Raw genomic sequence first — 13,653 nt, 5'->3', positions numbered from 1 at the left:
GATGATAAAGCTGGAGGCCTCTGAGGTTGGGTTGTTTCCTTCTTCCAAAGTAATCTGGGCCCATCAGCGTGAACTTCCTGACCCTGAGTCAATCTTATTTTTCGGTTCAGCTTCTCTCCTCATTTTCGTTCGCACCGGTTCATGTTCAGGCTCTTCAGTCTGACGTAGCACGATGACCTCTGCTTTCCAAGGAGGTACTGCTGCTGCTGCTGCTAAGTCGCTTCAGTCGTGTCCGACTCTGTCCGACCCCATGGACGGCCTCCTACCAGGCTCCTCTGTCCCTGGGATTCTCCAGGCACTATGTCCCAGGAATTTTAAATATATTATTTCTCACTCACTCTTCACAGCTGTACATGGGAGGTGATGATGTATAGGTTTTACAGAGAGAGAAAAAAAAAAACTTAGCTAAAGTTCATAGAGGTTGAGTAATTTCTCCAAAATCACATGACCAAGTGGCAGGACAGGAATTTGAACCCGGGTCTCTGGGTGACATACCGTGTCATCTGATGCTTGGCAGGTGACATCTCTGCAGAATCTGGGCCCCAGACCTCGCAGACAGTGTCCACTGCTGCCTGTCCGCAGCTCTCCAGGACAGAAAAGCCAATTAAACAATCTCTGCCCCCTTGGGGACACTTCCAGTCTTAAGTGATTTCTCAATGCTTCCAATAAAGTTTTGTGATCCCTATTAGGGCCTAGCTAACATTCTTACACCAAATAATTGATGCCTTTGAACTGCGGTGTTAGAGAAGACTCTTGAGAGTCCCTTGGACAGCAAGGTGATCAAACCCATCAATCCTAAAGGAAATTAATTCTGAATATTCATTGGAAGGACTGATGCTGAAGCTGAAGCTCCAGTACTTTGGCCACCGGATGCGAATAGCCGACTCATTAGAAAAGACCCTGATGCTGAGAAAGATTGAAGACAGGAGGAGAAGGGGACAACAGAGGATGAGATAGTTGGATGGCATCACTGATTCAATGGACATTAAGCAAGCCTCGGGAGATGGTGAAGGACAGGGAGGCCTGGCATGCTGCAGTCCATGGGGTCACAAAGAGTCAGACACAACTGAGCAACTGAGCTACTGGACAACAACTTAATCAAAATATAGTTGGTGCTCCATCCTGTGAGCTTTAAGAGACATTACAGAAGAAGCTACTGGGCAATATAAACAAAATAATCTTGGCCCATGATCCCGGGATCCAAATAACAGTGGACATTTAAAATAATAATAATCATAGATTCAAGGTTCAGGGAAATGTTACAAAAGAAAATAGACTCAGGGAGTGGGGGAGTCTTGACTCTGGTACCCTCTGCACCCTCCAGATTGCTGAATGACCCCTCAAATCAACTAAATGTTCTGGCGCCTTTGACTTAAGTTCAAATTATCATGTTTGTTTTAATTATCTGGAAGACTCCAACCCTTCCAAAAGCTACTTGAATTTGTATCAGAGTTCTCTTCTTCTTCTACTTTTTAATGTTTTCTTCTACAATTTTATTTATTTATGTTTGGCTGCACTGGGTCTTCATAGCTGCATGCGGCTTTCCTCTCCTTACCGGGAAGGAGGGGCACTGCTCTGGGGTCGCGGTGTGCGGGCTCCTCGAGGCAGTGGCTTCTCTTGTTGCACAGCAGGGGCACGTGCACTCAGCAGTCGCAGCCCCGGCTCTAGAGCACCAGCTCAGTAGTTGTGGTGCACGGGCTTGGTTGCTCTGTGGCATGTGGGATCTTCCCTGATCAGGGATCAAACCCGTGTCCCCTGGATCAGCAGGCAGATTCTTAGCCACAGACCACCTCAGAGTTCTCGTCTAACAATGGAAGTTACACTTCACACTAAGTTGCTCTCGGATATTAACTGACCTGGGAAGAGGCCACTGCTCTGAATTCTAATTTCTGTCCTCCCCGCCAAGCCCATTCCAGCTGGGATTCGGTAATTCCCCTTGCCTGTCTGAGCTCTCACAGGTCAGGGTCCCCTCTGCTGCTCCGTCAGCCTGACGTCACTCACACCCTGGGTCTTGTGTCCTTGTGTCTTATCTTCTCTGAGTTTCCAAGATCATCCTGTGGTCTCTTCCCGAGTCCCAGTGCCTTCCGTCCACCAGTGCCCTGCCTGGAACCCACAGTGCTTCATCCTAACTCAATATTTGCTTAGTGATACCCAGTGAACTATGACTGTCAAAACACAAGAAGAGGATGTGTTTTTTTTGTTTGTTTTGTTTTTTTTTTCAGAAAAGTATCGTAACCCTTGGACTTACCACGTGGCACAGTGGTAAAGAATCTGCCTGCCCGTGCAGGAGATGCAAAAGACGTGGGTTTGGTCCCTGGGTCAGGAAGATCCTGAGAGAGTCAATTCCTAGGCAGGTTGATAAGAAGTCCAGGGTCCCCAAGGAGGACAAAGCAGTATGAAGCTCCCCGAGGAGGAGAAAACTACAAATGTTTTTTTTTTTTTTCTTCCTACATTGCTTTGCCTTAGTCAGTATAACAAAGTACCTTGCTCTAGGACATGTTTCTCCTTAACAAGAACCTTCTGACTAATCCTGTTATCTTAAAATGTATATTATGGGAGTGGGTCTGGTAAGACCTTTCTATTGTTAGTTCTAGTCCCGTTAAGATGTAGGTTGTGGAGTGAGTCTGGTGAGACCTTTCTACTGTTAGTTCTAATCTGGTTATTTAAGATGTATGTTGTGGGAATGGGTCTGGCAAAAGTATATAAGGCCTTGATAAGACTAGCTAGCGGGCACTCTCTGTCCGCCTTCTGATGTCTTTGTCAGAAGCTTTCTCTGTTATCTTTCACTTTAATAAAACTCTGCTACATAAAAGCTCTTGAGTGATCAAGCCTGGTCCCTGGTCCTGAATCTAAATCTTCTTCTTCGGAGATCACAAATCTGACCTCGTTCATCATAAACTCTCAGTCTTGTGGAGGGGGAAATGGCAACCCACTCCACTATTCTTCCCTTGAAACTCCCACGGACAGAGGAGGTTGGCAGGCCACAGTTTATCGGATTGCAGAGTCAGACATGACTGAGCCACCGAACATACGCATGCACACATCGTGACCTTGAGAATGACTCACCCAGGTGGTGGTCACGCCCAGGCCCTGACTGTAGGAAGGACTGGTGTTACCAGTGTTTCTCACAGGTGGGTGAGCTGTGACTACATGAGGCATCATGTGGGAAGGGGAGAGGGCTTTACTGAGCCTTGCCAGGTGTGCCAGTTCTTTTATACGCTCTCTCCTAATGCTGCACCAGCCCTGGGAGATGGAGATTATGGCCCCATCACACAGATGGGCAGACTGAGGCTGACTGTGGTCAGGTAACCCAGCACCCAACTAGCTATGGGTGTTCTATTGGCCCCGGAAGCATAGAGTCCCTGTGGTGTCACCTCTGGTGTCTGGTGAAAGATGCTCAGACACTTCTCTCTCCTATTTTGATATCCACCCCCTTTTCACAACTATAGGTAATGGAACTTGGCCTTAAAACTCAAGCCTCTCCCCTGCAAAGTTCTCCTCTTCTGAGAATTCTAACCCAGGCTGGTTTCTAGTTTTTCCAAAGTTCCTGAGCACTGATTTCACACGTAATCCTAAACTCTCCCTTGTGTTATCAGTTAGCTTTTTATTTGGCCGATAATGTTCCTGAGTTGAAACTGAATACCCCAAGGTGGAGAACTCTGTCTCATATACCTTTGAGACTTTCTAAGATCCAAGAGCCGTCCTGCGTACATTCCGGCCATTGGTTGGTGCTGTTTTGTCTTCTTCTCTCCCCGGATGTGCTGTGTCTTTGTCACTATGCACACAGTCTTCTGGCTTCCCAGGCGGTGCTAGTGGTAAAGAACTCAGCTGCAAATGCAGGAGACACAAGAGATGTGGGTTCGATCCCTGGATCCAGAAGATCCTCTGGAGAAGGGAAATGACAGCCCACTCCAGTATTCTTGCCTGGAGAATCCCATGAACAGAGGAGCTTGGTGGGCTACAGTCTGTGGGGTTGCAAAGAGTCAGACACGACTGATGCAACTTAGCATGCACACATGCAAACAGTCTTCTGCGTATGTGTGGAGTTAAATGAGACAAACCCTCTTTTCATGACCTCACAGACTGGGGGCAATGCAGATGTATCTTGCTCTCCAAATCTTTTCGTTCCTCACTTCAGACAGTGAGGTTCCGTAGGAAAGGATGCCAGCTGTCTAAATCAATTTAGGTCTTAAGATTAGGATAGCAAGTGGTAAGAGTTCAGATGGCCAGGAATTTTATGTGAAATTTATATGAGTCTTTCTCGGTTCTGAATTTGGGGAGCAAGGGGTGCTGGTAGAATAAAGCACATACTTACCAACGCAGGTACAAAATAAATGTCTTTAAGGCTTAAATCCAGTGCCAGGGGCAGGATGAGAGAAGCCACATCCCTGGATGCAAGCATCTGATCCATCAGCAGGCAGTTATGGAGGCCACGTGGGTCAGAGCTGAGCTGAGAGCTGGAGGCTGACCCTTTCTCTGCCCCCTCTAGCCATAGACAGTGGAGATCAGTGTGTGAACATATTAATAGGAAGATGCATACTGTCAGGGGAGCACAGACCAGGGGGGACATGGCCGGAGAATGTCAGGGAGGCTGGGGAGGTGAGGACTGTTCATCCATGTCTCTGTGTAGTGTCCACTTCACCCAAGACACTGCTGGATGCACTTGACCCACAGAAGTGAATAAGGCTGCCCAAGGTCCCGCCTCCCTGAAGCTCATGGTTTAGACAATCTTCCAGGATTTTCTTAGGAGGCAGTGGTGCATGTTTCGGGAAGGTCAGTTGACACCTGGGCAGTGAAGACAGAGACGGTGTGGGAAGACCATTCCACCTGGAGGACACAGAGCACTGAGGCCAGAGCTTCACACACTGGCTTCCCTGTGATGTTCCTACAGCAGAGAACAGCGTGACCCAATCAACAACTATGTTAACAAAAGCTTCTCTCGATGGCTTGCTAAGGTCCTGCCCTCCTGGGCTGGGTGCTTGATTGGTGGGGTTGTGTCTTCCTCAAGACCCATCGGAGGGATGGAAGGAAGGATGCGGGTGGGTGGATCCCTCGGTACCCGTCAATACGGGGAAGGAATATTACTATCAATACGAGAAAGGAATACTACCATCAATACGGGGAAGGTATATTACCATCAGTACAGGAAAGGAATATTACCATCAATACGGGAAAGGAATATTACCATCAATATGGGGAAGGAATATTACTATCATTATGGGGAAGGTATATTACCATCAATACGGGAAAGGAATATTACCATCAATATGAGGAAGGAATATTACTATCATTATGGGGAAGGTATATTACCATCAATATGGGAAAAGAATATTACTATCAATATGGGCAAGGTATATTACCATCAATATGGGAAAGGAATGTTACCATCAATATGGGGAAGGAATATTAATATCAATATGGGGAAGGTATATTACCATCAATACGGGAAAGGAATGTTACCATCAATATGGGAAACAAATATTACCGTCAATACAGGAGAGGAAGCATCACCCACAGACCAGGTCAGGGGCCTCTGGCTAAAACTTCTCGGAGGACCCAATGAGGCCTATGAAATTCTGGCCCCTCAGCGGTCACTCGGCCAGCCCCGGGACCCCAGGTTCAGCCAGGAGTGGCCCTGCCTGGGTTCCGTGGAGGCCATGCGGATCTGACGGCCTGTGCTTCTCTCGTTTCAGACTGCTCTGCCATGAGCGCTGCGCGCGCGTGCCGGCCATCCTGGGACTTGGCCCTGGACCCACTGGTGTCCTGCAAGCTGTGTCTGGGGGAGTACCCTGTGGAGCAGATGACGACCATCGCCCAGTGCCAGTGCGTCTTCTGCACCCTGGTTGGTCTCGCCGGGAACGCCGGCTTAAAAGGATTTCGGGATGAGCCTTTTGCTTTTGTTTTAGAGACAGCATGCAGGGTCACCCTCACTTTTACGCAGCTTTATTGGAAGGATTCTCTTCTGAGTCCATCGGGCTCCCCAGGCAGGTTCCTTTGCAGGTGCTCGTGGTGCAGAAGCGATCAGTTACACAGAGGCTTGGAAGCTGGGAACGCAGCTGAGAAACCCTGCCATGGTGTGCACGCTCCTTTCTGGAAAAGAAATCTCCGCCATAGCTTGTGTCCAATTTAATTAAACAGTGGTGTGCCTGAGATGGCCAGGGTGCCATCCTGGCGAGTGTGCACACAGCAGAGTTGGCTCTGTGTGTCAGCTGGCACTGCCTTAGCGCTAAACTGGAAAGGATGTATTCTTTTTTAACTGAGTGATGTATAGTCTATTAACAATGTTGTGATAGTTATACATGTCAGTATACTTAGTCACTCAGTCGTGTCTGACACTTTGCGACTCTTTGGAATGTAGCCCCTCTGTCCATGGGATTTTTCAGACAGGAACACTGGAGTGGGTCGCTGTTTTCTTCTCCAGGGGATCTTCCTGACCCAGAGATAGAATCCACGTCTCCCGCATTGTCGGTAGATTCTTTCCCCGCTGAGCCATCGGGGAAGCCTCTGTGATAAGATTCAGGTGCACAGCCAAGCAGCCCATCCATACCTGCACGTGTATCCATTCTCCCCCGAACTCCCCTCCATAGAGAGTGTTGAAATCACACCTGAATCTCCTGAAGACGCCACCAGCATCATTCTGAGCCAAAGGCTATACAGGACTTAAGGGCTGCAGGTCTTCTGTTCCCATCAGGCCTCACTCAGACCCAACATTTTACTCATCAGAAAAGAAAAATGAGGGTGTAGGATTTATTTTGTCTCATTGAATTTTATTTTTTTTTCCCATTCAAGGAATTCCAAAATTTTAAAAAGTCCAGAAAAAATATTTTTCTTTAAATTGTGAAAAACTAAAAAAGTTTCTGTTACAAGTAAACTCTCCGGACGGCCTGCCTGTGTGTTGCTCAGATGTCCTGGTTAGCTTCTGTCGCCTCACAGCCACCTCCCCAGAGGCTTCTTCCTTCCTGCCCCTTGCTCTGTTTATCTCTTGATCTCCTTGAAATGTAGGCTTATTTGGTAGCGTCATCTACATTTTACGGATAAGGAAACGGAGGTTGCAGTCATTTAAGTCTGTGTATCCAACTTCCTTTTATGCTAGACCCTGGCTTCTTGAGGGCACGGTTCTGCTCCCAAGTACCTGGTTTACAGCAGTACCTGTGACTGCTGTTGTTCAGGCGCCCAGTCATGTCCCACTTTCTGCAACCTCACGGACCTCAGCATGCCAGGCTCTTCTGTTCTCTTAGCATCTCCCAGACTGCTCATATTCATGTCCATTGAGTCAGTGATGCTATCTAATCATCCTGATAGATGGATTGAACTGCAGAGAGTCGGCCTCAGCTGCATGGTTGGTGGCCAAGCAATGTTGCCTCACTGAGGCCCCAAGAAAGGAAATTCAGCCTGGAGCACAGGAAGCTGTTTTGGGACATTTTCTGAGCTGGGGAAGGACGAGAGGCAGAGGGTAACTGGGGGAGGTGGATGGACAGACAGACCTCCAGCCCAAGAAGAACACAGAGCGTTTTCATTTCTGAAGGGTGAACTGGAATGGTCCAGACGCGTCTGGCTGGATTAAAGAATCCCCTTTATGCAAAATCGCCTCTTTTCTTGCCCGAAGGGAAGTTTTCCAGCCTCAGCTAACTGGCTGGCTTCCCTGTGCAGCTGTGCCCGGGAGCGAGCTCCCAGCCCCTCCCTGTCGCCCCCATGTGCCATCGTGGGGAGGGCCTCCCAAGACCACAGCTCTCCTCCCCTGTAAGGTCGCTCGTTCACCCCACCGTGGCTTCACCCAGCCTTGCGTTTGTCGTCCTTGCCGTTTTAGTTTCCTATTTCTCCCGGAGAGCAGCTCTAATTCAGATCAGACACTTAATTCAAGTCAGGGCTTGTGAACAGAGGAAAAGAGCACTGTTTTCTCGCAGGGGGCTTGCTGGGAGCACGAAGAAACAGGGGATGGTTGTGATTTTTTTTTTTCACAACCATTTATTAAAAATTAAGATGTTGAGACCAGGCCTGCTTGTGTCTGCAGCTCCGTGAGGCTTGAAGCACAGGAAACACCTGCGTGTCCACAGACTGGGTGGGCGGGGGAAGGCCCCGTCCCCTCGTGGAGGCCCCAGGGCCCCCCACCAGCAGAAGTGCCTGTGTCTTTTTCTTGGGGACAGACCTGAGAAGAGAAGAGCGAAGAGAGGAAGTTGTGCAAGGCTGCAGGAAGGCTCTCTTCAGATAAAAAAAATGGCCAGAGAATTACAGGCTTTGGGTCAGACGAAGAAGATTGACCTCGAGGAGGAAGGGGGCCCAGAGAAAGCCTGGAGCTGGGCTCGGGCATCAGCGCCCTGAAATGCAGGCTGTTTCTGACCCCGCCGCCCTTGTGGGCCTCACCCGTGTAATGGAGATGAACGGAGTTCACCCCGAGGCTCAGGGCACGTGTGTGGAGGAGCTGCTCTGTGGCAGGCTGTCTGCACGCTCTTAACCCCTTCAGCTCACTTCTGAGTTCGGGGTTAGAATTGCAGGAATCCAAAAGAGCAGCTTTCCCCAGCCGTGCGTCCCGGGGAACATCTGTCCTGAAAGATGCACTCAGATGACCATCGCGGTTTGGTGGATTTGCTGAGCACCACGTACCATGTCCCTCTCTGTACCCTCCCTGGGACACTCTGGGTGCCCAAGAACACAGAGGAAGCCCCAGAAATCCACATGAGGGACAACTGTTGATTTAACTTGCAGCTCCCTGAATTATTGTATGTTAACCCCTCCTACTTGTGGCTCAGACGGCAAAGCATCTGTCCGCCATGTGAGAGATCTGGGTTTGATCCCTGGGTCAGGAAGATTCCCTGGAGAAGGAAATGGCAACCTGCTCCGGTAGTCTTGCCTGGGAAATTTCATGGACAGAGGAGCCTGGCGGGCAACAGTCCGAAGGATCTCAAAGAGTTGGACACGACCGAGCGACTTCACTTTCTCACAACCCCTCCTGTCTTCCCTTCCCCCGGGATGTCTTCATGATGAAGATGTAGTCGGGTTACCTGCTCATTCTTGATCCTGCACGACTCTGGAGCAGACAGACAGTGTCCTGCATGCAGGGCTTCTCCTGCAGCTTTGTCAGAAGCCCCAGGAGAGCACCCTCCCTGCGGAGGTGGGGGGCGGATGGCGCCTGCCCACTAGGAGCGCCGCCTCTCGGCCAGCACACTGGGGACGGGCAGCGTCGGACGGGCGTTGGTCTCTGCGGATGAGCAGAAGGTGTAGCTTCAGCTTCATGTTCTTCTGTGAGGCTGGGGGAGCAAGGGGAAGGCCCGGCTCAGTCCCGGAGTGCTCCCGGGTCATCAGAGCTAGCCTGAGTCATCCATAGAACATCCCTGCTGTCACCTCCTGGTCACCTCCCAACATCACCCTGAGTCTGGCCCCCAGGGTCAGGCATCACCCGTCCTCTGGGTCCCTGTGGCCATGGCCCAGTTCTCAGAACAGGGCAGTTCTTTCCAGAACAAAGGGCATCCTCCTGCGTTTTTATCAGCAGGTGTGTGACCGCACCAGCAGGGCTTCCCAAGGCAGATCCACGTTTGATGGCTGGTTTTTCAGATCCTGGTAGCTGTAGGATAGGCGGAGGCTGGGCCCGGTTCCCTACCCACAGCCAGGGCCACTCCGGTGCCCTGATTGGCGCTGGTCATCCTGCCCCGTCATGTTCATCTTCACACATGGAGAGCAGGTTCTTATAGAACATCTTTTGGTGATAAGGATCAACTCTGGGTACCCTGGAACCCACGGCCTCCATAGACCACACCTGCTACTCGGCTCAGCTCTGGGGCGCTTTTGCGTCTCCCCTGCCCCCCGGGCTTCGTAGTCCCCCAGGACCACCTGCTCTGTTTCTCGACTCCACGTGCTATCACACCTGTGCACCATCTCCTGGAGTTTCTCTGCCGTGGGCGGACCCAGCCCTGGGATGGACAACTTCCTCTCTGGGCGGCGATATTGAATGAGCAGCATCCGCACCTCAGGCCGGCCGGTCTGCCTCTTTGCGCTCATTGTGGTGAGGCGGGGACGGCCACCCAGGTCCTCCTGCCACCATCACAGCTCCCCGCGCTGCCCTCCGGAGAAGCGAGTGTCCAATGCCTGCTAGTTTAACTGACCTGGAAAATCCCAGCAAGTGACAGACTCGCAGCTGAGAACTGTCAACTCCGTGCTCTTGAAGGAGAGCATTGCCCATCAGACGGGCTCAGCCCGTATCTTTCTCTGCACCTGTGGTCACATGCTCTCCCACAAGGGTGGGGCATTTCAGGGTGACAGGGACTCAGAAGGAGTCGCGTCTGCCCCCGCCGGCTGTGGGGTCAGCTGTGCATGGACACCAGGCTGCAGGTCGGGGGGCCAGTGGAAAGGATGGGCACCCCAGTATGGACTGGTGGGCTGGCAGGGTTTTGGTGGGAAGACGTCCATGTGGACAGAGAGGGGCTGGTGGTGCAGGCTAGCAGGGTCAGAGTAGCAGGAACTGGTGTTACTGAGGCCTTCTTTGTGTGTCCTTCACCAGGGGCACTGCCTGCAGGGAAAGTCATTTTCCTGGTCCAGTTGTTGACTGGGTTTTGACTCAGAAACCCTGAGGTACCCTGAGGGAAAGGCCCAGGGGACACACGGGGAACTGAGCATCGACATTACCCAGTGCCCCCCAACTGTGGGGCCCACCTGGGCTTTCAGCGCCCGAGGGGTCAGAGATCTCAGGGGAGATGAGTCCAGGAGACAGCTTGCTGGTGGTTTGGCAAGACCCCTGGACCAAGAGTACCCGTAGATGAGAGGTTTTCATTTTTTCAGTAGAAAGTAAATCTGATTTTTTTTTTTTCCTCTAAACATTTTATTAATACAAAAGCAGCCTTCATCTCTTGGAGTCCCTGGTTCGGGTGAAGTCAATCCCTGCAGCCTGGAGTGGTGTTGCTGCCAGAACATACACGGCGGGGCTTGCTGGGTGGTCTGCTCAGGTTTCCAGCCCCTGGCAGCAGTTGGGGGGCGGGGGGGCGGTTTGCATGAAGCATCCTTGTCTCGCCCGCTGTGCCAGGCAGTGGCTCCAGCTGCCTGAGGACAGCCCTGTAGGAAGTGTCTGCCCTCCTTGCCTGCCAAGGGGCCCGGGGTGCCCATCCAGCTAGCTCTCTGGCAGTGACCTGAGGTCCCTACCCCAGGTCTCCCCTCCTCTGCATGGATGCATGTCTGTGTTCACATCTGTGTGGGTGTTGGCTTGGTCTGTGTGCGGACCACTCACTCCCCTAGCTGTCGGCCTCTGTCTCTCCTGCCGAGTTGTTAAAGCTCTGCTTTTCAGCAGCACTCCATCAAGCCCAGGGCCTAGGAGGATAAACAGTCTGGGTTTCAAAGAGCCTGCCTCCTAGCAGAGGAGGGGGTAAGCAGACCCTCCCTGAGTGAGGCCGTGGGGGCTGGGCAGAACTCGTGGTACACGTGCAGGCACCTAGCCGCCGAAGCATCCTCTTTTGTCCTTGGGGTTTGTTCCTTCCACACTATGGGGCGCTGGGGGCCTCAGAGGGGTGCAGGCTCACATCTGGCACGTCGGTTCGCTGGCATTCCCACCAGGGCGATGGTCCCAGGGTCTTGGCTGCCTGAACCCGGTCCACAGGAGTCCCACAGCCGTCGTTCAGATCTGCCTGTGTGGGCCATTTGTAAACATGGACCCCTGATAAGCAGAAGCCACTCAGGCACCTTTGAGCACGGTTTCTGGGGGTTTCTCCCAGCTGTTAGCATCATCAGTAACTGATGGGCCTCCCAGGGAGAAAGCAGACCAAGTTATGGCTTGTTGCAGACTCCGCACCAGGCGGCCGTCTCTCTGCAGCCCCTTCTCCTTAGCGAAGGATTCCAAAGCAACGGGGGTCCCAGCAGATCAGTAGCCCCCCCTCCGCATCTTTGGACCCGGGTTTCAAAGGGTTGGGCGAGAAAGTGGAGAATGAACAGTCTGAAACTTTCTGCAGCTCTCCATACATTGCCTCTCGGCTCCCAGACCCTCCTGTGTTTTATGCAGTGGACGCCCCTTTCCAGAGAGGCCTTGTCCCTCTGGCCAGCTTTCCATCTCTGGTACTTTCCTGACCCCCCTCCCCAGGATGGGACCCCCCCCACCCCGAAACCTTAGCATGGTGCGTCTTTGGGGGTGGGGGTTGGGGGTCTTGATGGACAGGGAGGCCTGGCATGCTACAGTCCATGGGGTTGCAAAGAGTCGGACATGACTGAACGACTGAATTGAACTGGATGTCTTGATGTCCTGGAGGGTCCCAGCACCCAAGCATCAGGGACACACTGTGGGGTGACTCAGACTTTGCTGGTCTGAAATGCATATGATTCTTTGTACTCATTAGAAAACTTACGCGGTAACAGAAAATAAGTAAGCAATGATTGCTTATGGAAGAATTCTTGACTGGGGAGGAAGGAGGCGAGAGTTTAAAAAACAATACCACCACCTCTTCGGAGTCAGGCACACAAGGGTTTGAGCCAAGCTCCTCCACTTGCGGACCCCGACTTTGTCCTGTTTCTGACTTCCCTGAGCTTTGTCCTCTCCTCTGTCTAAGGGAGCGATTAACACCTCCTAAGAGTCTTGTTTGTTTAGTTGGCTGACACAGGTGGTGATTAACGCGGAGTCCTGAGGCCTTTGGTTACGGAGAGCTGTAATTAATACAATAGTCGGGAATACATCAGTGTCTGCCTCTGTCCTGTATATTTATTTTCACCGAGGTTTCTGTGGCATTTTCGGGTGCTCATTTCAAGACATCTTTTTGCTATTAGATTGAAAAACACAGCTTGTGAGTCATGGCCCGGTTTCTATCTGGAAGAAGACTGGACTTGTTTTCCGTGGATGTTTGGTCAGATACAGATCCTCATTGCTCTCGCCTTTAAAGGGGCTTTCATGCTCTGCTAGTCTCTGTTTTTTTTTTTTTTTTTCAATTTAACTAATGAATCGATTTTTAACTGTGCTGAGTCTTTGTTGCTGCACAAGCTTTTCTCTAGTTGTGGTGTCCCAGCTTCTCGCTGTGGTCACTTCTGTTGTTGTGGAGCACGACCAGAGGGCACGTGGGCTTCAGGAGTTACAGCCCCCGGCCTCTAGAGCACAAGCTCAGGAGTGTGGCTCACTGGCTTAGCTGCTCCGTGGCACGTGGGGTCTTCCCGGATCAGGAATCAGACTGGTGTCTCCTGCGTTGGTCGTCGGGTTCTTCTCCACTGAGCCACCAGGGAAGTCCCCATCCCTTTTATATAGTATGCAAATAAGTTGCTTCCAGAAACAGTCGTTTTGCAGATTGTGCAGAGCCTGCTGGCGGCATAGAATGTTCACCCCCCAGGTAGCCCTCCCCAGGTGTGACGCACTGCTTGTTGAAATGTGCAAGTCCTTGCACAACGATGTTTAGAGTCAGAAATGTCCCTTGAGTGTACCTATCACACCAGCTTTAACTGTTGTATTTTGTCCACTTTCTCTCATTGTGTACTTCTCTGCACAATATTGTGAAAGTTTTCAGCGTTTTATCACTTTATGGCATTCTAGTATCCCCCAGAGACTTGATTTGCTGCTGCTGCTAAGTTGTTTCAGTCATGTCCAACCCTGTGCGACCCCATAGATGGCGGCCCACCAGGCTCCGCCACACCTGGGATTCTCCAGGCAAGAACACTGGAGTGGGTTGCCACTTCCTTCTCCAATGCATGAAATTGAAGTGA

The 13,653-nt window shown here is 51.3% G+C and overlaps 1 protein-coding gene across 6 annotated transcripts in view; it reads left to right on the top strand.

Moving 5' to 3' along the window:
* The window catches only part of RNF144A (ring finger protein 144A), a 128,592-nt gene that overhangs the window by 86,053 nt on the left and 28,886 nt on the right, over positions 1 to 13,653 (top strand). For 5 of the 6 annotated variants that reach the window (XM_019970736.2, XM_019970735.2, XM_070799180.1 and 2 more), the window contains one exon: positions 5,694 to 5,842. In XM_019970736.2, the coding sequence (XP_019826295.1) occupies positions 5,705 to 5,842 (138 nt within the window). In that variant the 5' untranslated portion in view covers positions 5,694 to 5,704. The remainder of the gene's footprint in view (positions 1 to 5,693; positions 5,843 to 13,653) is intronic. The other variant, XM_070799177.1, reaches the window with a different exon arrangement.

This window comes from Bos indicus, chromosome 11 (genome assembly GCF_029378745.1).
Source record: "Bos indicus isolate NIAB-ARS_2022 breed Sahiwal x Tharparkar chromosome 11, NIAB-ARS_B.indTharparkar_mat_pri_1.0, whole genome shotgun sequence".
NCBI lineage: Eukaryota > Metazoa > Chordata > Mammalia > Artiodactyla > Bovidae > Bos > Bos indicus.
Note: the sequence above shows the minus strand (reverse complement) of the source record. Positions and strands in the feature narration are given on the sequence as shown.